The 22,907-nt window shown below is 41.7% G+C and overlaps 3 protein-coding genes across 5 annotated transcripts; 1 reads left to right on the top strand and 2 right to left on the bottom strand.

Annotated features, from left to right (window-relative positions):
• Positions 1 to 3,199: 3,199 nt before the first annotated feature.
• LOC103390247 (PH and SEC7 domain-containing protein 1) lies at positions 3,200 to 15,636 on the bottom strand. 3 transcript variants are annotated; one of them, XM_017038730.2, is made up of 16 exons: positions 15,499 to 15,636; positions 11,498 to 12,143; positions 11,194 to 11,269; positions 10,757 to 11,099; positions 9,882 to 10,646; positions 7,842 to 7,922; positions 7,652 to 7,764; positions 7,492 to 7,550; positions 6,988 to 7,077; positions 6,851 to 6,894; positions 6,415 to 6,593; positions 5,615 to 5,685; positions 5,388 to 5,533; positions 5,167 to 5,311; positions 4,642 to 4,788; positions 3,200 to 4,543 (listed from the first exon to the last, which is right to left on the bottom strand). In XM_017038730.2, exons 2-16 carry the CDS (start codon positions 11,996 to 11,998, stop codon positions 4,262 to 4,264), a joined length of 3,042 nt encoding a protein of 1,013 aa, XP_016894219.1. In that variant the 5' UTR covers positions 11,999 to 12,143; positions 15,499 to 15,636; the 3' UTR covers positions 3,200 to 4,261. The 3 variants fall into 3 exon arrangements, with proteins under 3 accessions (XP_016894219.1, XP_024918041.1, XP_008324252.1); XM_025062273.1 differs by lacking the exon at positions 15,499 to 15,636 and adding an exon at positions 13,965 to 14,287 and having other exon boundaries at positions 11,498 to 12,021; XM_008326030.3 differs by lacking the exon at positions 15,499 to 15,636 and adding an exon at positions 13,965 to 14,285.
• On the top strand, positions 15,396 to 18,314 carry LOC103390234 (zinc finger protein 2 homolog). Its single transcript, XM_008326016.3, has 2 exons — positions 15,396 to 15,753; positions 16,555 to 18,314. Exons 1-2 carry the CDS (start codon positions 15,486 to 15,488, stop codon positions 18,165 to 18,167), a joined length of 1,881 nt encoding a protein of 626 aa, XP_008324238.1. The 5' UTR covers positions 15,396 to 15,485; the 3' UTR covers positions 18,168 to 18,314.
• A 2,001-nt stretch (positions 18,315 to 20,315) lies between these two features.
• Positions 20,316 to 22,901, bottom strand: LOC103390246 (proteinase-activated receptor 3-like). Its single transcript, XM_025062272.1, has 2 exons — positions 22,494 to 22,901; positions 20,316 to 21,910 (listed from the first exon to the last, which is right to left on the bottom strand). Exon 2 carries the CDS (start codon positions 21,896 to 21,898, stop codon positions 21,047 to 21,049), a length of 852 nt encoding a protein of 283 aa, XP_024918040.1. The 5' UTR covers positions 21,899 to 21,910; positions 22,494 to 22,901; the 3' UTR covers positions 20,316 to 21,046.
• Between the last annotated feature and the right edge of the window lie 6 nt (positions 22,902 to 22,907).

Below are 22,907 nucleotides of genomic sequence, written 5' to 3'. Positions count from 1 at the left end.
CGAGGTGGGAGATGTCTGAAGATAAGACGGAGGAGATAAGGTGGCTGAAATTCTTTGCTCTGCCCTACGCCTCGCATTAACCTGTTGTGTGTCCACTTTGAGATGCTATCCATCGTGTTTGTCCTGCATGTTAAAGAGCCTGTGCCCGAGGAGAGTCGTCAGAGGCTGTGTGTGTGTGTGTGTGTGTGTGTGTGTGAGGGCACTGGGAGGTCACAGGTTTTTTGTTGTTTTTTTTTTAAAGAAAAAGCCCTAAAGCAAAAGGCACTCTGTGACTCTTTGAATCTGAGTCTCTGCTGCTACTGTGTGTCTTGGCAGCGCAGAGAAGCTCAGGTGTGACAGAATCTACAGAACTTCACATGTCATGTTGGTGCTAGATCTGATTGGCAACTATATATATATATATAAACATATCAGTCAGACTAAGAAACCACTAAGAAGGCCAGCCAATCATTAACTGAGTTTCCCTCCAATCAAATCCTCTCTTATTTGTACAGCACTTTAAACAATCAACAGAGAAAAAATATTGTACTGCTTAATACAATAAAATACCAGGACATGTACATAAAAACTTCATAAACTTAAGTAAATAAATCACTATAAAAATAAAATACCAATGTGGGGCTCAAAAGTTCAACCACCTCTGTCGAGGCCAATATATAAAAGTATTTCAGAGTTGTAAAAACAGTAAGTGACAGTTTGTTGCAGAATCTGTTTAGGACAGAACTTTTGTGTCCCACGGTCAAAAACCGACCACAGATGTGAATGTTTGAATGGTTGTTTGTCTCTATCTCTCTCCCCATGATGGACTAGTGAACTGTAGAGGGGACTGTCCGTCGCCATCGCCCAGTGACTGCTGGGATTGGCTCAGGCTCCTGCCATAACACTGAAAAAAGATGACTCAGTAGATGGAGAATGAAGACTAATCGATGTCTGCTCGCCTGCTGAGGATGAAGAACACAGAAGATACCTTCACCATCTACATGATTGACGGTTTGAGGAGGAGTGGGCAGGATCTGGTTAGCTTATAGCTTTTTAGCTATCGCTGACTGTCTCATTACCTACTGTATTTATTTTAAAACTGTTCCCTTTTTATAAACTGTGATTAATGATCTTTTGTATTTTCACATTAAACTATATTAGTTTCTCAACTAATTCTTATGTTTCTAAATTAGACTGGAATTAATATTTTTTTCCCTTTGCACATTTGGTGTGTGATGTGTTCCATTTAAAGTATTGTTGTCTCCAGAACATGTTTGACATTGATATATACAGTTTATGAAGAGTAATGTTTTCATCATTTGAAAAAAATGACACTAATATACAAAATGAAAATACATGTTTAGTACAGCAGTGAAAGAAATGAACATCAGAGGAGAGAATAAAAGTTGAGCCAGCGTCTGAGTCAAGAGGCGAGTGGAGTCCGAGTGGGAAAACAAACCTCTTCCTGGAAGGACTTTGAAGAGACTTCAAGAGTCCTGGAAGAAGAGGAATTTATCCCAACGCAGCAGTTTAGAGACACCAACAAAAAAGAAGAGAGTAGAAGAAGAAGGAAGTTCTTAATGCTTCAACAAGAAAAATGTATCACAGTGATGGTACAAAACAAGAAAAATGAAAACCAGACAGAAGTGATGGCAGGAGAACAGAGCGTATGTTTTTGAACAATGTTGAACATCAGGGGGAGGAGAGCTCGGTGAAAAAGTGAGGGGCAGAAGTGACCCTACGTGTCAAGACCTTTCTTTTGGGCGCCCATGCTGGACAAGGCCCTAATGATCACAACTTCAGCTCTTGCCTTTTTAATTACCCAGCCAGGCCTGACCGAGGAGCACAAAGCTGGAGAATGTGGTGGCGCGCACGGAACAAAAACAGGACGATTCCATAGAAAGGCTGAACCTCTGAACCCAGCTGCTAATGCAGCCCCTGCTGCTCCAGTCACTCATTATTATTATTGTTATTGTTGTGGATGTTGTTGGAGAGGTGGAGACACGGGGGGAAAAGACAAGTGGTGCTCACACACTGGGCCACCAGCCTGTTTTACACAACTCACGTCAAGGTCCACGGACCATGAGTGAGGTAGAAGCTAAACGCCTTTCCTTCAACCAACATCCCGACACAGGGGGAAAAAAAAAAAGGAACATTTATATAAACACTCACAGCATGGTTTCAATAAAACACACTCACATTCTATAACTGAGATCAGTTAAATAAATGAAAACAATATAGACAAATAATATTAATCTGTGTTAAGTTAGGCATTTACACAATTTACACAATTTCCCCCAACTTAATAAAATTATGTCAACAATAGAGATTTTACACAATCCTCATAGATATTCAGATCTACTTCCTGTAGATCTTCCTTCTGCAACAGTCTAATAGGTCGGCTGACATCGCCACACCTCCCAGCCCACTGAAGGTGATGCCGTGGCCCCAGGGCCCCTGTCAGTCACACAGCCCATCAATCATTCTCATCTGCAGAATCTGACTTTATCTAAATAAGCTTTTGTTATTCTGTTGAATGAATGAAGCCTGCTTCCATTCAGAGGACAAGTTGAGCATTATGACTACAGATGATCAGATAATGAGTTCCCCCCGATGCTCTGGTCATCCAGGTGAGAAACCTCCAACAGAAAGGCAAACAAGAGGCTCCAGGACTGAGAAAATATATCTCGCCGTTCCAGCACTTTCTGACAAACTGTCACAATTTCCAACATCTGTTCTGTGTCTCTTATTAACTTAACATGATTGACCACAGACTTTATCATTTTGAAATGAATTACATAAATTAATAATAAACTTCTGGTATCAAATTTATATTCTTACAAAGCGAATTGTATGTGCTGTGTGTCACGTTCTAGATATTCTACAATCACATTCATCTTTTGTAATGTTATATATGTGTAAGTGAACTCTGTGACTGTGACACAGTCAATAAATATGTGTAAATAAATAAATAAAAACAATTATAACAACGTCAGAATTTAGTGGATTCGTTACTTCATTTTAAATCCACCACACAGAGACTAAAAGGCGTATAACTGCTGTAGCATGAAGGTCTATCGATGGAACGTATATTGACGATAAACTCAATCTCCCACAATGCTTTACGATTTTATGACCCGCGAACTGGCGGTGCCCTGCCGCTACTTGGCCGTGTTATCACATCCGTCGTTTAAAAGTTACACAAGTCGAGATATTTATCAACAGATAATCCCACATACGTGTATTTTTGCTTTATTTGACATAAAATATAAAAACCACAAGCAACATATTCCAAAAAGTCACTTTCAATTGTGTGACGAAGATATGTACATATATCCGTTTAAGGCTAAGTGCTCATTTAAATGTATTTGAGCCTTAAAACAACTTTCCGATGTGTTTACATTTTTTCGTGAAACAAAAAATGGTCTGAATAAACTTTTAACTCACCTCAACTTGCAAATGACAACAATTTTACCCGTCATAAGAAATGTAAACATTACTGTTGTAAACAAGTACATCTCACAACACTGTCAGGAAGAAATCTGGTAAATTCCGGCCATGCTAAAACGTGATTGGCCCATTTAACAAAACCAGCCAATCAAAGTAATTTGTGAGACAGTTTTCCGGAACTTGAGAGATTTGGGTTGTTTCAAAAGTATGTTCCCCAAACCAAAAACTAAATTGGTATATTTTATTATATTTGTTTTATTTTGTCGTATTCTGTCTCAACATGCCTTCTGTTGATCGCATACTGTCTCTACAAAATGTTTTTTAAACCAGAATCTACATTAGAGGGTGAAATATCTGATTTTTTCCCAAATAAAAAATAGCACTTATTAAAACATAAACCCTTCATATGAACACAATGTGTAACAGTCTTAACAGTGAGAACAAAAGGTAATGAACAATAAAATAACAGTAAAAAAAACTGTGCAAAGAAATGCAGAATGTAACTTTTAGTTACGGCATGCTTTTTCTCACTCATGTACTGAACAATAGCTCCCTCTTGTGGTTCATATTATACAAGCACAGTCGTAGCCCCAAGTATGGCATTATTATTCTTCCAGTAACAGACAAAACTGTAACTACAACAAATAAAAAGAATAATCAAATATAAATTATACTTCAAGTCTTTCAACCAAAGTTTCAGGTCTTTACTCTACTTTGAGTCTGAAATTTCCTGAGGTTCTTTTTTTTTTTTAAAAAAAAGTGCATAAAATAGAAATGCAGAAAAATCTCTCAAAGAAAACATACTGTTTTCTGAATAAAAAAAATATATAATTCACTTGTCTTTATTGCGGGGGACGATGGTCCTGCGATAAGTCCGTCTTTCAGAAATGTTGCGTTTGACTTTGATAGTAGGAGGAGCCAGCTCCAGCTTCAGAGAAGGACTGGAGTGGGACTTTTTCAGCCCTCCTTCCACGTCTTCTTCATCCCCCACAGACTCTACACAAACCTCTTTATCAAACAGGTGCAGCTCCGTGCTGACCAGCACGTTGTGGCCAGTTTCCTCCAGTTTCTTCCAGCCCTCCAGCACCCTGGTGTAGATCTCGTATCGACAGATCTTCAGGGTTTTTGAGAGAAAGACGCAGGGTGATTGGTTGTTCTTCCATCCCTCAGATAATAAAAACATTTCCTCAATTGCATCATCATCACTCCTACCTCATAGTGCAGGTACTCCTCTCTGACGCGAAGCTCCTCCAGCTCTTTAGCTTTGACTTTTTTACCCTCGGAACAGTTTTGCTGCAGGTATGACAGGTCCGTCCTGAAGGACTCTAACATTCCTGTGTAAGACTGCAGCTGACGCTCCTGTGAAGAAGAAAAAACAGGAGGCTTCATCCAAGTCCTGGAGACATGTAGATCATCATCAACTGGGACTGTGAGTTCACCCGAGAGCGATAGTAAATATCAAGCAAGTCAAAAGTCCAGCCTGGGGTCAATCAGGGCAGGTTTGAACCATCAACGCCTTAGGAAATATTTTACAGATGTTATACATTCTTTTAGTTGTTTTCAGGCTGTTGTCATGTCGCCCTCTTGTCTAGGAATAAAATGTAAACAGAAGTCAATCTGTTTACATTTTATTCCTAAACTTCAAGTCATTACAAGTCATTACATTTCTAAAATATAATTTTTTATTGCATTTCTTATCTTATTTGAAAAGATAAATATAAAAGAAATCATTATTACCAGAGTGTGAGCAGACAGCGAGGCAGGAAGAATCGGCCTGAAGAACTTCCTCTGGGAGCCGACAGCAGCAGGAAACGGAGGCGATGAGTGAAGAGCCGACACCAGGTTGAGGCGACTGATCCATGAGTTCATCTCTACCTTAGAACTGAGCGGCAAACAAGTAGAGTTGTGGACATGATGGACTGACACGATTGGCTAAAAAACACACACAAATGACTTACGAGGCCTGAAAGAGGAAAACCCTCCAATCGGCCGTCTGCAAACGGAACACGTGCGGCTTCTTGGTGTAATCTGTCGCCCGCTCGGCCAGAGAATGATGGACACTCAGCACATCCTCAGTCGTCTGCTGCTCTCTCCTGTAGTCATTCTGACAAAAATCACAAATATGACGCATCAATACATTTTGTTCTGGAAGCCAAAAAACATAATCTGTGGTTGAGACACTGACCTTCTGTAAGTAAAGAACCATTCCTCTCAGAACTCCATAAAATGTCTTCCAGCCTCTTTTACCCCATGGAGCTGCAGTTTAGGGTGAACACGTATGTAAAGATCAGACAGTAAATAATGTCCAGGCATCACAATTAAAAAATAAAGTTTGACAAACAAATACCAAAACACCTGTGTCAAAGGGCAGGAAAAGGTTAAGACTTAGCAGAGGCAGCTAAAAGTAGCTTAGCAATAGTCAAGAGAAAAATAAATACTATTTTAGTAAAAAGGTTTGTGTCCAAACATAATCTATTTCACCAAAGGTTAAACCTGAGTAGCTAACAGTTAGTCAAAACTAATTCAAGATTAGCTAAAAGATTGCTAAGCGCTACTCAAAGTTGTACCCAAGGAATTAGCAGGATTAGCATCAAGTGGAAAATCTCATTGCAGCTGAAACATGAAAAATAGCATATTATAATGTAATAGTAACTAAAATTTAGTCAAATGCTAAAAAAAAGCTAGGCATTAGGTAGCTTAAAATGATAACATTAGCTAGAGATTTAGCATACATTTCTTAACATTAGCCAAAATACAACTTAAATTTAGCTGAAGTGAAAAATACTGAATACAGAAAAGTAAGAAAAATATATTTCAGCCAAAATAGTAAGGTTACGGCCAGATATAAGACAAATATAAATATAGCACAAAGCTAAGGTTAACCAAATGAAAAAAAAAAATTTAACTAGATAATCCAGCGCACATACTAATCAGGTCAAATGTACCTTTGAATGTTAAGTTTAAGACAGACTAAACCAGACTCACTGCGTTTGCCATCGACGTCAGCGTGAAGTTTCCTCTGGAGAAATCCTTCTTTGATCACGGAGGCATTTTTATCATGAGAAACCACCTGGAAAGGGTTGTCTTTGGAGAGCAGCAGGATGTCGCTGTCGTCTCCTGCACTTTCATCAGCTAACACTGACCTCCTCAACTCCTCATCGTCACTGTTTAGTACAGTAGTAAGTTAGTAAGTTTTGTTTCATACACTATATATATCTGCTGGAACTGCCTATATATATGTTTATTTGAACTATTTGAACTTAAACCCCTTTTTAAATTATTCTTATTTTGCTTTATACATATATACAATTATATACAATTCTGAATGTAATTCAACATCCATCTATCATTCTATCCATCCATCCATCCATCCATCCGAAGTAATGAATCAAATGAAGGTAAAGGACAGTTCTGCACTTACACAGCCCACTGCAGCGGTTCGTTCTTAATGGAATTATAAAGACTCTACAAGACAAAAGATGAAGGAAACGTCAGCACCATAGCATCAATGCAGTATAACAACCGATCTGAAACCGCCTTTGTGTCGTCACTATTTACCTTCAAGAGGTCTTTGTTGAAGTTCTCGCCCTCGTTCATCCCTTCCAGGTTGGACACAAACTTGGAGGAGGACATGGATTTACCTACATGCTGTAAAACATGCACAAGACAAGGACATGGATTTACCTACATGCTGTAAAACATGTACAAGACACAGCACGTGAATTTTCAGCTCAATAAATATACTGTATATAAATTGCAGAAATGTTTATTAATACTTTATAGAGTAATGTATTTTCCAGATTATAAGTCTGGAGTATAAGTCACACCAGTGCCCTCTAGTGGCTGTCAGTATGAACATAACAAAAGTGAAATTACATATTTCTAATATAAACTGTGAGTCACACCTGAGTATAAGCCGCCAACCCCACCAAAGGATGAAAAACATGCGACTTATAGTCCGGAAAATACAGTAGTTGCGTCGTTACAGTCTTCTATTTACAACTGCCCCTTTAAATAAAACCTATTAAGTCAAGACACATCTCTCTGACAGACAAATCTCACCTGTCCGTGCAAGTCGGTGTTGAGCAGCATCAACGCACACGTCAAAGCCAACGCAGCCTCTGAGGATCGTCATAAACACGACAGCGACACATGCAACGGTCAGTGACTGATGCCTCTTTGAACATGAATCCAAAAATGTGGAACAGTGACTGATGCTCACCTGAGGAGGAGAAGGAGTCGGGGTTGCAGTGATGGAAGCGGCAGGAGAAATGCTCCAGCACTCGCTCCCTCTCCTGGCTCTCTCCGATCAACACCACGACCTTCAGGAAAGATCTGAGGAAAGTGATAAAAAACAAAAGTTAGACTGTGAGGTGTTTGGATTTGAGAAAGTCACTGCAGGTGAATCTAACCTGAGAGCCTGATCCAGAGTTAGCCCAGTGAAGTCGAAGAATTTGAGGTACTCCTCCCCGACAACACGACTGTAGTCATTACTGACGGGGGAAAAAAAAAATGAACACCATCTGTTAATCTAAAAACTCAGTCAACAACATGTGGTGAGATCAATGTTAAACAAAAAAAAAAACATGCTACATTTAGAATGTGATGAATCAGCCTACAGAGGAAGCCAGCGGCAAAAATACTTCAGAACATTGCATCATACGTGGAAAATGTAAATCAGATGTTAATTGAGAAATTATCACGGGCCTGAGGCAACGCTGCCGACGCTGTGAAAACACATGTATCCCATGTGTTTTTAATCAGCCATAAACAGGGCAACAACAACAACCAAAATTGAAAAATTCAATGCAACAAAAAATTGCCAACAAACGACAAGTCAAAGTAGTTACTTAAAAAAACAAACTGTTACCAAAAGCTTGTAAAGCGCAGACGTAGCAAGTTATGGCGTAACCCACGCAACAGGCAGCCAAAACAAACACAAACAAATACATGGTAACTGAGCAATAGCTTAAATAAGCAAATTAAGCAAGACACACACACACAAATTAGTTAAAAGATAATAAAGAAGAATTGTGACAAACTAGCTTAACGAGTTACGAGTTAGCTGAAACTTAGCGGAAATGCTAAGTGTTTGCCTAAAAAAGGCTAAAAGCCTACCATGAGATAAATAAGAAGTCGCCAATAGCTGTGAGGTCAGTTAGAAACATACTGTATGAAAAATACAGCGGAAAGCCACAAATTTGTTTTTTACCTAAGCTAGCCCAGAACGAGCCGTAGCTGAAATGAATAGCGATATCTTGGTTAAATAACTGCAATGACAACATCACACATAACTTCTGTTATTAGCTGTAAAAAACCCCGTAGTTTAGTCACATCTTTAAAAAAAATCCCCCTTCACGACCTCAGATGTGATGCAAAACAGTTCCTACAGACTGCAGTTCACCTGGGACACCACCACTCATGTCTCTGTCTCTGTCTCATATTTATAATCAGTATAATCTTTCAGTATCATTAGGCAGAGGACGGAAGTAGGCAGCTGCTAAAAATACCACAGTTGTTCATAAACAGAAAGTGTTTTAAGGCAGAGAACAAAAGATGCTAAGCTAACAGAATCCTGAACCTTTAAAAAAGCAAAATGGATTGACAAGATTACAGGAATAATAGTATCTTATTTTAGTTAGTTTTTTTTTCAAAAGCAAAATGGATTGACAAGATTACATGAATAATACTATCTTATTTTAGTTCGTTTTTTTTTTTTTTTTCTTTTTTTTTTTTTCTGGATTGTTTTGTTATCTTTTAGTTCTTTTGTTTTTCTTTTTCTGGATTGTGTTGTTATCTTTTAGTTCTTTTAGTGTACTTCGACATTAGCTTGGGCTAATTTTTAATTATAACTGGCTAAATTTCAATAAAATTGTGTATTATGGTAATATGTTTTAGCCATTTTTCAATGTTCTTGACAAACCTGTGTTACCTTTTAGCTCATCGTAAGCCTCATGTTAGCTTCTGGCTAATTCAAGCTAATATTTCCAAATATTCTCCTGATGGTTATAGCAAATTTACTATGTTTTTGTTTATTTTTGAAATCATTTCAGGGTTAACTATTCATCAACAATCATACCTTGTCATATTTTACTTTATGTTGTTAAACACTAGCCAGTTTTTTTTTTTTGCTCGTTATCGTTTAGGCTTTATGTTGTTAAACACTAGCCAGTTGTTTTTTTTGTATTGCTAGTTATCGTTAAACTATTTCTAGCCTAGCTGACAGATTAGCTTTAGCTCAGTTGAGTAATGTTTTAACTTTTAAAAATGTTGCTAAATTTAGCTAATCAACTTCCTCTTGAGTATATTTTTAACCAATTAGATAAGATTTAGATTTTTTAAAAATGATTTTGGTTTACTTTTATCTAATATTTGTCTCGCTCTGATGTGTATCGATCCAGATTTAAAGATACACATAAATATATATGTTTACAAACAAATCATCGACTTACTCTTTATCTAGGTACTGCACTACGTCTACACGTTGGATTCCATCCAACTTAAAAAGTCTCTCCGCCAGGCTGCAGGCCATATCTCTGTCCACCTGGGCTCCGTTCATGTACGGCACATCAGGTTGAACCTCAGGACTCGTTAACTGGTCGCTTTGATCTAACACCTTGCCCCGTGGGTCCACCTGGTCTGGATCAGCCTGTGGCGTCGGCTGCGTGACCTCGGCGTCAGCGCACAGCTGCTCTGCCGTCTCTGACTCATCTGAGTTCTCTGACTCGGTGAGCTGCTCACAGAGTTCTGGACCAGGCTGTTCAGACTCAGAGTCTCCGGCCAGGTCCATTAGTGGTGAATCCTCCCGGTCTAGTGATGGATCGTGTGGCACGACTTCCTGTATCAGCTCAGGAGCTCTGGTCACTTCCAGCTGTTGGTCGTCAGACGGCTCTGACCGAGGCGACGCCCCTCCCTCCTCTTGCTCTGAGGTCGACATCTCCAATGTTCCCTCTGAGTTCTCCGCCTTCTCAGCATCTGTTGCTCCCTCTTCCTCAGTGTCCACGACCTCCGGCCGTTCAGATCCCGGACCGTGATCTACATCTTTATGCATTTCGGTATTTTCAGTCTCCAAAACTGTGGCTCCTCTGAGTTCTGGCTCCAGTATTTGTGTGTCCTCCTGGATCTCTGACTGTTGACCTTCCTCAGACGGTGGCACCTGTCCCAGGTCGGGGTTTAGTCCAGCTCCATCAGTCTGTAATGCCTCTGGAGAACCCACCCTACGACAGCGACGGAGACATTCGTGAAATCAGGACATGAATCATTCAGTGAAACTATTTCTCTCACTAAACACTTCCTGTTCCCTTTTTCTTTTTTACAAGAAACTTACACATCCGTTTTTGCCTCTTGATTCTCTGCGGTGTCCGACTGGTTTCTCTTTGGCTGCTCCTCTTCTCCTTCCCCCTCTCCTTCCTCCTCCTCCTCCTCCTCTTCTTCTTCTTCTTCTTCTTCTTCTTCTTCTTCTTCTTCTTCTTCCGTCACATCACTGTCGAGGGAGCCGTCTTGACTTCCTGAGGTTCCTGAAAGGTCAGACTCCACTCGTGTCTCTTCTAGACTGAAACTTACAAGACCGTTGTCTTCATCTGTGAAGTCTTGATCCTCATCAACAGCAGCGATTAGCTCCACCAGGTCAGGACCAGGTGTTGACGACCGTCTGGCTGTGACTTCAAAACCTGTAAGTTTGTACAGAAAGTCAAAAGAATCAGGTTTTCTGTCAACGATTCCTCTATTTGATATTGTGTCCTGTCTTAAAACTGTCTTCCTCACCGTCGACCAGATGATTCTCTGACTCTTCCTTTTCCTGTGTCGTCGGCTCGGCCACATCTGTCGCGGTGTCACATGGCTGAGGATTGTGACACAGAGCAATGACCATAAGTAGAACCAGTGGTGTGAGATACAAACTTGTGATCGCCGGTATTTGTTCTACGGTCTCCTCATGTGACTGACATCATACCTCCTCCCCCTCACCTCCCCCACCTGTCCTCAACCTTACACAGTCACCCAGAAACATGTGTTTGAAGCTGCAGAGTGAGTGGAACTCTACGCAGAACTTTCATGATCTTTTTCTTACCTCAGGACTGTTTGCTGGACTCTCAGGGTTTGGGTCCAACTGCTGTGGTTCTAACTCCTCGTGTTCCTCCTCTCTTCTCTCCTCCTCCTCCTCCTCCTCCTCCTCCTCCTCCTCGTCTATGAGAGGCTGAGCCTCATCATCCTCCTTCGACGGAGGAAATAACGGGGAGGTGCCGTTTAAAAACGTCAGCTCATTGGCCAGGCTCCTCTCAGTCAGTAGTGGGGGCTCCTCCCCACACACACCAGGCATGTCCCACAGCACTGTGGCGAAATGAAGAGGAACGCCGGCACCGGTCACCGGACGAGCCGACCAAATCATCTGCTCCCATTTCTCAGTCCCTTCAGGAGTGGGTGCAGCTGCACCACGTGTCGGTGTCGACTCCTGCTCCGACCGCCTTGAAATAAGGGCCTGCTGTTCTCCGTTGACGTGCAGCTGGTCGGTGGAAGACTGAGACTCTTCCAGGCCCGGGTGAGGAGGGGAGCACAAGGTTTCCTCCTCCATCGCATCGCTCTCAGTCAGTCCTGCTGTGGGGGGGGGTTTTAAGATGTGGTGAGAAATGCTGTCACTGCCTTTCTATAAATGTCCTCCCTCTTTACACGAAGTTCATCTGAAGCCTCTTAGAAACTCCAGTGTGAGGTCCAGAGTTCTGAGCACACAAAAACAAAGAAAGAAAGAATTTAGTTCTGAAATGTAGGATTTACTCCTGTCACCAAATCAGGCGACGCCACAGAAGAAGAGATTCACCTGAATTTAGGTGCACGAGGCTTAACGTTAAAAATAAACCTTAGGTATTTCTGATCCTCTGTTCTGAGGTCAACACAGGGACATTAACAATGTAGAATTTTGGAATTTGGAATTTTAGTCCACGCATCGTCCATGAAAGAGTCATTCATGTTATTCCTCAAAGAACAGTTCAGCTCAACGGACACCAAATGAAATGTCACAAAATGTTGTGTGCACTTCCTGACCACAGACCAGGAAAGTGAGAGAGTGAGCGACGAGGGCTGAAAGATAAAGAGGCAGAAAGAAAGAAGCATGTGTGTGTGTGTGTGTGTGTGTGTGTTCGTAGATGTGTGTGTGTTGAGAAAGGCAGCACAGGGTGGAGCTGTGTGCTTATTTCTGGTGAGCAGTTCAACCGTCTGCATCCAACTTTTTTTTTTTTTTATCCTTTCTATCGCTGCGGTTCCAGATGACGGACAGGACGACGTTGAGCCGAGGTTTTTTTAAACATGCAGCCGCCCAGTGTTTTCAACACAAACCAAAGGGCGTGTTTATTCCAGCAACACCAGGGTCAACAGAGTCCAGACCATCATTTAAGACGCTGCTTACAACACACACACACACACACACGCACACACACGCAGGCAGCTTTAATGTTATACACACACACGCACACACAGCTTTAATGTTACGGCAGATTTTACCTTCCACCCTGCCTGTCTTCGTGATTCTTATTCACGTCACGAAACCAACATCCGGGACTGACTTTGACCACATTTCCTTTGTGTTTTTTCACTTCTCAGTTCCTGTCAGGCTGCTAGAGTTTGTGCAGAGAGCTAACAGTGTTAGCAGACATTACCATCTGTAACACTGACACTGACTCACTGACAAACTGCTGCCAAATTCAATTTTTAAAAAAAAGGGGGTGTGTAACAATAAAAACCAACACGGGGTAAGAGGCCCCAAATTGTTACACTATAGGTATTAAAACAAAAGCACATAACATTATTTTCAAATGTTATATTTTTAGGTTTATTGGCCTGTATACCGTATTTATTTAGATATTTCAAATAATTTATTTTTATCTGCGTTAAATTTATTATAATTTAATATAAAAACTTTCAGTCACAGTGAAAAAGTGTGAAGATAAAATATCCAGTAAAAGAGGTTTTTGAGGATTTTTACATGATTTTTTTTTCTCATTTAATCATCAGTTTTATATGAAAATGTCTTACAGAATCTTCAATGTGTTGATGGAGAAAACAAGACAAAAAGAACTGAAAATAACTGACGGGAGTTCAAAGTTATTTGGTGCGTTTTAAATTCTATACTAAAAATAAAACTTCAAACAAAAAGTCAAAACTTTGATCTTCAGTAAAAAAAAAAAAAAACAACAACCTGTAGATATTTATAGACACAGTCATGATAATTACTCATACAACGAGTTTTCCTCAAGGAAATTTACAAGAGAAGCGAGCGCCAGACACACAGCAAACAGGAAGACGAGCACATCAATCAACGGAAAGGGAAAAATAAAAAAGCAGAAGAAGAACACTGAAAGGAAGAAGTGAAAGTTGTGAAACATCTTATTGTGCACTGAATGAACAGAAGAAGTCAGGAGAAAAAAAAAACACCACCTTAAAATATCATTCCATAAACACCCGTGAGAGAACACTTCTTAACAGTTTCAGACCCCCCAAAAAAACACCCTAAAAGGAGGAAAATCTCCAGCTGAATATTGACTTACCACCTCCAGGCCTTTTCATCAGAGCTGCATCATGTGATCGACCAAGGTGAGAGGTTTACATGAGTCCAGGTGGAGACACAAACACACCATGACTGAGTCACAGCGCTGTCACACAGACACACTGCAGCGTGCAGCTGCTCCACAGCTAACTTCTTCTGAACCTCCTCCGCAGAACAAAGCCGCCACACATCCGCCCCGTCAGAGCCGAGCAGCCTCTGTGGTGTTGCATAGTGATGCACGTAAGTCACCAGGCCTATAGTCAGAACCTTCTCCTTCCGCCTGTGCACTCTGGAGAAACGTAAACACTTCCGTCTCTACTGCTCTGCCCAGAGGGGGGGTTGGGAGGGAGGGGGAGTTTAGAGGAGGGTAAAAGCAGGAGAAAGCTGCATGGGGGTGTGAGGAGGAGGGAGACGAGGTGCACGGTCATTGGCAGATGACTCGAGAGTTCAAAGACACCTGAGAGGCCTTGGGTCCACGCCCCACCGTCCTGAAGGCATGCAAGTACAAATACTGCACACACAGGTGAGGGGAGTGGCCCGCCTCCACCCCTGCCACTGACAGCATGGAGCAATGTGGTCCAACCAGAAGGAACCCACAGTCTGTGTGGACAGTTTCTGTTCACCTCAGTGTGCGTGTGTGTGTGTGTGTGTGTGTGCAGACCAGCCTGTCGAAGCAGAATTTTAAAAATACTCCGGAGAGTCCCTCTGGTATTTATGTTCACCATTTGACTTTAATTGTTTTCTTAGAAACCAGTTCAACACACCAGGAAATACGACGTGCCACTAATACAAACACATCCGATGTGTTATATATGAGATTAGAGAAAAAAACAAAAAGAACATTTGTATTTTTCCCCAATACCATGATTCTGACTTTAATAATAAAGTATTTTAATAATAAAGAACTTTAAAGTAACAATATTGTACTATAAAATATTGTTTTTAAAAATATTTAATCATTACTAGTAAAGTTAGGAGGACCAGATATTTTGCTCTGGGCTTACTTTTTTTTTGTTTGTTTTGTTTTGTTTGTTTGTGCAGATTAAAACGTGCTGATATATTGTGCAATAGTTGGTACCAATTAATTAATAGAGTTAATAGAATATTGTATACAGGTTGTGTTTGTATCTATTTTAACATGGAGAAAATGTGACACTGATATTTAATTTAAGAGTTCTAACTGCCTGTTGTGTGAAACTGTTAAAAAGTCAAATAATAAATGACAACATGTCTCTGTTTGTGTTCATAGAGCCATGCAAATATTTGTTTGTTTGTTTTTTTACACGGGAAACCCCTGATCTGTTCCAGCAGATACAGTGCGACTGAATGTTTTTGTGGTGAAGTTCTCCTCCAGCGCGCCAGAGGTCGCGATAGGATCAAGCGACGTGAGAACAAGAACAGCTTCCGTCAACCTCCTGTGCTCCTGCTTTGTTAGTTCCGTACACGGCAGCAGTGGGACAGAAACACAACACAGTCACCGGTGAGTGTGTGTGTGTGTGTGGGAGTAAATGTGTGTGTTTTAATGTTTCACGCACCTCCAGCGCTGCGCTGCGGTTCAGAGTGGACCACGGCCGCCGGGGCTTGGTCCAACATGGCCCCGTGCAGTGACCTGAAAAGCTTCCTGGAGTCTTCTCTCAATGAGATCTTCAGAGCCACAGTCGGCGACATCCTGGACTCCGTGGACCGGACGCTGTCCGAGTATCAGGTCACCATCCAGAGGATCGAGTCCGAAAACGAGGACCTGAGGCGGGCGCTGCTGGAACACAGGAGCAGGGAGCCTGCGGTGAGAGGTACGGAGGCCTGGAAGGTGTAAACAAGGTTGAGGTCTGGCCAGAACAGCTCACTGCCAGGTCGGGAAATCGTGGGCTTTGAGCCAACGTAAAAGAACCCAGTGCTGCCTAAAAACATACGACAGGGTGACGTAAACAAACACCTGTTTGTTAGCCTGCTGTTTATTTAAAACATCTTCATTTACTGATTTTTAATTTTTAATTAAAAAAAACAATTAAAACCGTGATGCCGTGGAAAAAAGTGACATATTGGTTATGCTTGTAGTTTTAAAATCATTATATAGATAATGAACAACAAGGAACTAAATTGAGTCATCGGATGTACTTTTTTAAATATCCATTCTCCAATCCATTCTTAAATCTAGGGGTGTCAAAAATACGGTCCGCGGTCCAAATTCGGCCCACTTGATACATTTTGAAAGTAAGAGAAATGGACAAAAAGTGCTTCATGTCTGTTTTTTTTCTTCAAATTATATTCAGTTAAATATGAATATTTTCTTATATATTTGTACTTCTTTGCATGAAAACAAAGGGCGAAAACATGGGCCTATTGTTATTTAAAGGTAATTATGTTATAAATATAAATGATGTACTTGTCCGGCTCACTTAACATCTAATCAGGCTGTATGTGGCCCCTGAACCAAAATGAGTTTGACATTTTTTTGTTTATATGTGGATTTTTAGGAATCACCATGAACCTAGGGTCCCATTATTCCACAGTCCTGTTTTGGGGAAAGATGTAAAATACATTGTGCTGCTTAATTTGGATTTAAAACATATGTTGATTTTGGTTCTTCCCAGATACACCTGATCATGACGCCACGGAAAACGCCTCAGAATGGATCGGTCAGCCAATCAGCTCCACCCAGGGCACGTTCAAGATGTCCATATGCAGCAGCGACAAGAAGAGCAGGAGGAAGCAAAGAGACCGGACGAGAGACAGCGCAGGCCCCTCCGCCTCCTCCTCGTCCTCCTTTCTGCTGCAGATGAATCACACAGTAGAACCGACACACGTCAGTTTATCGGAGGAAACTTTGATGTCTGTCAAACCGGAGCCTGATCCAGAAGAAAACAACGCTCTGGACTTCTCCCAGCCGTCGTCTCTTCTCAACTTGTCGATGAGGCCGATCAAAGACGAGAGCAGAGAGGGGGCGTGTCAGGGTCAGGATCTGTACGAGCCTCTGCTGCCGACGTCGAAGTCTGAAGAAGATTCCAGAATCGGTGAGAGCGAGGATGTTTCTGACGGTTATCTGCAAGTGGAACACTTCATTAAAATAGAGGAGAAGGAGGTGGAGGAGTCCAGTGAGGAGCACAACGGGGTTTTGCAGTACACTAACGATGACACGTTTTCCAAGGAGGAGAACGATTTGAGCTATTTTCCCGAATTGACCATGTGCGACGAGGAAGAACACACAGAGGCTGTGGAGCCGGAAGTTGAAAAACATGAGGAAAAAAATTCCGCCGATGTTTCCACTAAGAAGTCAAAGAAAAGCAACGACAACATGCTGCGCTGTCTCTCCTGCCCTAAGACCTTCAGACAGTTAGCCACCATGAAAATCCACATGAAGACTCACAGCGCAGAGAAGGCCCACACCTGCAGCTACTGCGGGAAACGCTTCGGCCGGGCCGACCTCCTCAAGTCCCACAAGCGCACCCACACGGGCGAACGACCCTACTCCTGCAACGTCTGCAGCAAAACCTACGCCCATCCCAGCCAGCTGCGGGTTCACAAACGCGTTCACACTGGAGAAAAACCCTACTGCTGCTCATACTGCGACAAACGCTTCAACGAACACAACCAGCTCAGAGTGCACCTGCGCACCCACACCGGGGAGAGGCCTTACAAATGTCAGCAGTGCGGAAAGTCCTTCAGCAATGCCGGAAACCTGCGGATACACGAGAGGATCCACACCGGAGAGAAGCCGTACTGCTGCGCCCAGTGCGGGAAAAGGTTCAACGGCGTGGGCGACCTCAAAACACACTACAGGATTCACACGGGGGAGAGACCGTACAGCTGTAAGTTGTGCAAGAAGACGTTCAGCCAGACGGGCCACCTCACCATACACATGCGCATGCACACGGGCGAGAGGCCCTACAGCTGCGAGGAGTGTGGCAAGAAGTTCACGGTGGCCAGCAGCCTGAAGCTGCACCAGAGGACTCACACGGGAGAGAGGGAGTACAGCTGCACCTACTGCAGCAAGAGCTTCAGCAGGTCTGGACACCTGAAGAGACACGAGCAGGTCCACACCAAGGACAGGTTCATCTCCTGCAGCCTCTGCGAGAAGACGTACACCGACAGCTCTTCACTCAGGAAACACATGATAAAGGTGCACGGGGGCAAGGAGCTGAAGGGTCGGAGCGGAGGAGGCGCCGGCGAGAGCGCAGTTCAACCTTCCGCCTCTAAGATGCTTTAGCGGTTGAGGCAGTGAAACTGGACCTGGTAGTTGACCAACCTGTTTTTCCAAACAGCCACGAACTGCATGTAAGAAATGCTCAAAGATTCCCGTTGGCCTTTTTTCTACCCTTCAGAAGTGACTGGAGTTTGAAATCAAGGCTATTTAAATCATAAGTGACTGGAGTTTGAAATCAAGGCTACTTTTGAATTCCCACCGGGTAATTTAAATCACTCGTTTCAGATCGTCACTTCTCTGGTACTGTAGCAAGTCTTTTTTTAAATTTATTTTTAAATCCCACTGGGACGCTCACCAATCCATTTGCACCACAGTATGAATGTATTACTTCAAATAAATTCAACATTTTATTGAATTAAATCAGCATAAAGTATGATTGCAGTCTCACAAACGTAGGTATAAACAAGTCACAAACTGTTTTTGCAGTGTTTAAAAGACTAACGTGAGTAAAATGTGTAAATGTTTCTACCAGAGACAAGTTAACAGTTAACTGAAATATGCTCAACGCTATGTTGCTAAAATATAGCCAGCACAGACACTCTCAAACTGCCATTAGCATCTGGTCCAGGGGTGTCAAACATGTGGCCCGTGGGCCAAAACAAGCCCACTTGATTTTTTTTTTTTTTAAAGATTTATTTAATGTACCTTTTTACCAAAATGAGTGACACCCCTGGACTAGTCTAGTCTGATCTAATCCAATTTCCTGAGCTAGGCGTTTGATTAGATAAAATTGCAAATTTGAAAGCATGATGTCTAAACTATGTCTTAAAAAGACCATTAGATTATCAGAAATATTTCTATGAAATTATATTTTAAAAGTGAAAAGTCACCTTTGTTTCCTACAGAAATGTCTATCATTTAGAGTTTCTTCCAGAACAACGGCTTCACTTCCATTAACGTCCATTTCTTATGTACAGTCTATGACCTCAGAAAACACAGAACAAATGAAGGGTTAAAAGGTTTCCAAACACAAATCGTTTTATCTGCCTAATCCACTGCGACCTTTCACAAAGGTCACTGTTTTTTCCCCCACACCCACTGTACAATGTTTGCAGAACTTTGTGGCAACCTTAATTATTAATGTTACAACTCTGGGTTGTTTTAAACCCTCGGTTGGTGTGCTAACGCCACCTGTTGGCTGAGACCACCATATATGATTCTGGCACGAGTTGTTTCACACCAGATGTCCCTACCTGCCAAGACCCCTCCCACCTGCCCCCTCCTGTTGGTCCAGGCTGTGGGCCAGTACTGAAGGATCTCAGTGTTAGAACACAACGCTTCACAAAAACCATTAACCCTTTACTTTCAGGAAGGAGGAACAAAAAAAAAAACGACTGTTTGTAAATATACAAACAAACTTTCCAAACGTTTGCTGCACATTATTTAAGACATTCATACGCAGATAAATTAACCATTATAAAATTATAAACTGCTGTATAAAGCTTTCCATACACAGTACTGCCTGTTCTCAATAGTATTTGTGTAAATACCTCGAGGCGTGTATTTACCATTAATAAAGTAGTTTTTAGTTTTCAAATCAAGTGCATTTGCACTGACGTGATGACAGGCCTCCAGCCACAGTAATGAACTTTGGCTGTATTGTCAGGACGTGCGTACTTTGAATACCTACGACACGAGTGGGAGTGAGTGTTTGAATTTTCCTGCACAGCGAGCTTTATTTAACAGTGTTTGTTACTAGGAATTGATTGTATTTAACGGTGATGTACACGTTTGTTCAATGTTGTACAATAAAGGCTGGTAGTATTCTAAAAATACATCGACTCTTGACTCACTCAGGTACTTTTCTCTACCAACGTTCAAGTCTGCAGAAGGGAAGCAGGATACAAGGCGACACATTTACACAGGTCACATAGTGTAAGAGCGGTCAGTGCTCTTGCCTTACTGCGAGCTGATGGTATTTAGAGCAGGGATGCATAAATATGTAATATCTGTAAGAATCGGTATTGGTGGTTTGTACAGATAAATAAAATATTACCAAGCACTCAATAGTATTTCATTTTGGGGAGGTGAAAAAACTTCTGACCCCTGGGGGGTGGCTTTAACCCATCACCTTGCACCATGAGCAGACCATTAACTTACCGGTATCGGTTAATATTGGAATCGGAAATTAAGTGTTTGGTTGATACCCACATATTGGACATCCGTTCTTTAGAGGTACTTTTCCCCAAAGCCCAGAAACATAGAAACATACGCTGATGATGCTACATATTAACGTACGCCGTAACCTTCGATTCAGTAGATGGTCGTAAAATCAAACTAACTTTGGAATGACGCCACATCGAATGTGGCGTCATTCCAAAGTTAGTTGACTTCGGAAGTCTGTCGTGTGTCGTGTAATGGTCTTATACAGACATGGGCAAACTAAGGCTCTGGGGCCAGATGAACTTTTCCAAATTATATAATTTATTTTTATTGTCATTATACTTCTGCCTCTTCCCTGCAATACCCACGTTTCCTCAATAGTTGGAGTAGAAAATGACAACAGCATGTTAGCCTTTTTGCATGACTTTTACATGTCATTTATCTTAGTTCTCATGAACGCTTTATCTATTCGCTCCTGACTCAGCCCCCACCCCCGTTCAATTTTAAGAGAATTGTGGGCCGCGAGTCAAAAAGATTGCCCACACCTGGTCTTATAAGATTTTAAATAAAATTGCATAATAGAGGAATAGAGGTGAATAGAGGCGACAGGGTGAGTACTAAGTCTTCTTCTCCAGGGTTTTGGACGGTGGAGTCTAACCAGAGAAAAATGCTCTTGTGTTCCACTTCATGTGGACATTTGTATTTCATGATATTATCTAATTATTTAGGAGTAAGGGAACGCATCAAAGGGGAACCTCGTCTTCGGACTCGAGATCAAGTTAGGGTTGACAACAGTGAAGGTTCCGTGGTATCTTTTCCTTGGAGAGATAGAGAACCGGCTGGATGGTGCTGCTGAAGTCCATCAGCCCATAGGCCACGTAGGAAATGTAGTAGTGGAACACTTCTGGAGAAAAATAGTCGTGACAGAAAAGCAGCGCCACTGGTAATACGTAGTTGAAGACTATGATGGCCAGGATGATGAGAACAAATTTGAAGGCTTTCTTCTTCATGGGGTGCATCTCGTCTCTGCCTGGACCAGACTGCCGTAGCGCCCACAGGATGGCGATGTTGCAGAAGAGCATGAAGGCAAATGTTGCAAGAATCATCCATGTGAAGACCTTCTCAAAGTTGGGGATGTTGCCCACACATTTAGCTGCGGCGTAGGCCAGAATGATGAGCCAGACCACTATGACCAGGACTGCCCTGTGCTGCCGGTCTTTAAGCCTGGTGAAGGTGATCGGATGCAGCACGGCGATATAGCGGTCCAGGCAGATGCAGGACAGGAACAGAGGCGAGGTGTCTTTCATGCCGTAGAAGAAGCGAAGGACGTACCAGGTACTGCTGGTGGTCAGGAAGACGATGTTGGTCAGCTCAAGAGGAGGGATGAGGCAGAAGAACACGTCTAACACGGCTAGCTGGAGGATATAGATGTCGATGGTGGAGGAGTCACTTCTGTTCTTGTGGATGTGCCACAGCACCATGAGGTTGGCCGGGATACCTAGGAACATGTTGATGAACTGCAGGGTCAGGTACCAGATGAGGACGGTGGGCATGTGTCTGCACTGCTCGTATATTGTCTCCTCTCTGTCGGTGTAGTTGAAGGATGAGGAGTTTATGTGGAACTCCTCCATAGTGAACAGGATCTGTTGGGACAGATACAGAAGAAGAAAAGTCTGCTGTTAAAGACCACAGACAAACACAAACTGTTGAACCTGGTTAACTGAAGAACTTCACATGTTAGAACCTGGGTGGACCTCACTGGAATTTGAAGGTGATTTGTTGTGAAAGGTTGTTGACTCTGTTGTCTTTAAAAGGTGTTTTTATAAAAAAGGCAGTAACAAACACATATACAGCCACACACATATATATATTTATATATATACTGTATACACACACATATATATTTATATATAAATACAGACATATACATATATTGATATACACTTTATACATGCTACATATTTACATAGATATAGTGTATATATGGACTTACATATATGCATGTTTAAATATATCCAAAGGTTTGTAAAATATATATATAGCATATATGTATTAATGTGTATATGTGTACAGTATGCATATACTTGTATAAACTGAATGTATATACATATATACACATATGTATGCTTGTTTGTATATATAAAAAAAATATATGTATATATACACACACACACATTTATACTACATACAATATAAATAAACATATAAACATACATAGACACTCACTCTCTCTCGCTCTCCCTCTCTCCCTCGGTGGCCGTGTCAAAATGACGAGTATGAGTTCATACCATGGAAGAAACCTTGGCGTCCGTTCAGGGCGTGTTCTGGTTTGGTAGACAGACAGTGGTCTCTTGTTCTTTCACAGAATTTATTTACATGCCACCTGTTATAGTTTAGAATTTAAATATGTAAACCCTGCAAGTGTTCACTTTTTATGTGGCTGCATTTGTTGGCATAGCTGTAAAATCTTGTTGTTTGTACTGTTTCTTTGATGACACTAGAATAAATATATATTTCTAAGAATAGTTCAATGTTGTGTGATAGATCTTGAAGATATTACGTTCGGACTTCGGAAGTCGCATAATGTGTCGTGTAATGGGTTTATACAAACATGGACAAACTAAGGCCCGGGGGCCCGAT

The sequence above is a fragment of the Cynoglossus semilaevis genome, chromosome 14 (assembly GCF_000523025.1).
Source record: "Cynoglossus semilaevis isolate Cse_v1.0 chromosome 14, Cse_v1.0, whole genome shotgun sequence".
Classification (NCBI taxonomy): domain Eukaryota; kingdom Metazoa; phylum Chordata; class Actinopteri; order Pleuronectiformes; family Cynoglossidae; genus Cynoglossus; species Cynoglossus semilaevis.
The sequence above is the reverse complement of the archived record's forward strand: the minus strand, read 5'-3'. Positions and strand labels throughout refer to the sequence as shown.

Excerpts from the sequence above, each read along its gene's own strand:
- LOC103390246 (XM_025062272.1), bottom strand. The coding sequence starts at position 21,898 with ATGGAGGAGTTCCACATAAACTCCTCATCCTTCAACTACACCGACAGA.
- LOC103390234 (XM_008326016.3), top strand. The coding sequence starts at position 15,486 with ATGTTTCACGCACCTCCAGCGCTGCGCTGCGGTTCAGAGTGGACCACG. Across the intron at positions 15,754-16,554 it reads CAGGGAGCCTGCGGTGAGAG|ATACACCTGATCATGACGCC; the intron begins GTACGGAGGCCT and ends GGTTCTTCCCAG.
- LOC103390247 (XM_025062273.1), bottom strand. Across the intron at positions 7,551-7,651 it reads CGACTCCTTCTCCTCCTCAG|AGGCTGCGTTGGCTTTGACG; the intron begins GTGAGCATCAGT and ends GACGATCCTCAG. Across the intron at positions 6,895-6,987 it reads TCAACAAAGACCTCTTGAAG|AGTCTTTATAATTCCATTAA; the intron begins GTAAATAGTGAC and ends TTTGTCTTGTAG.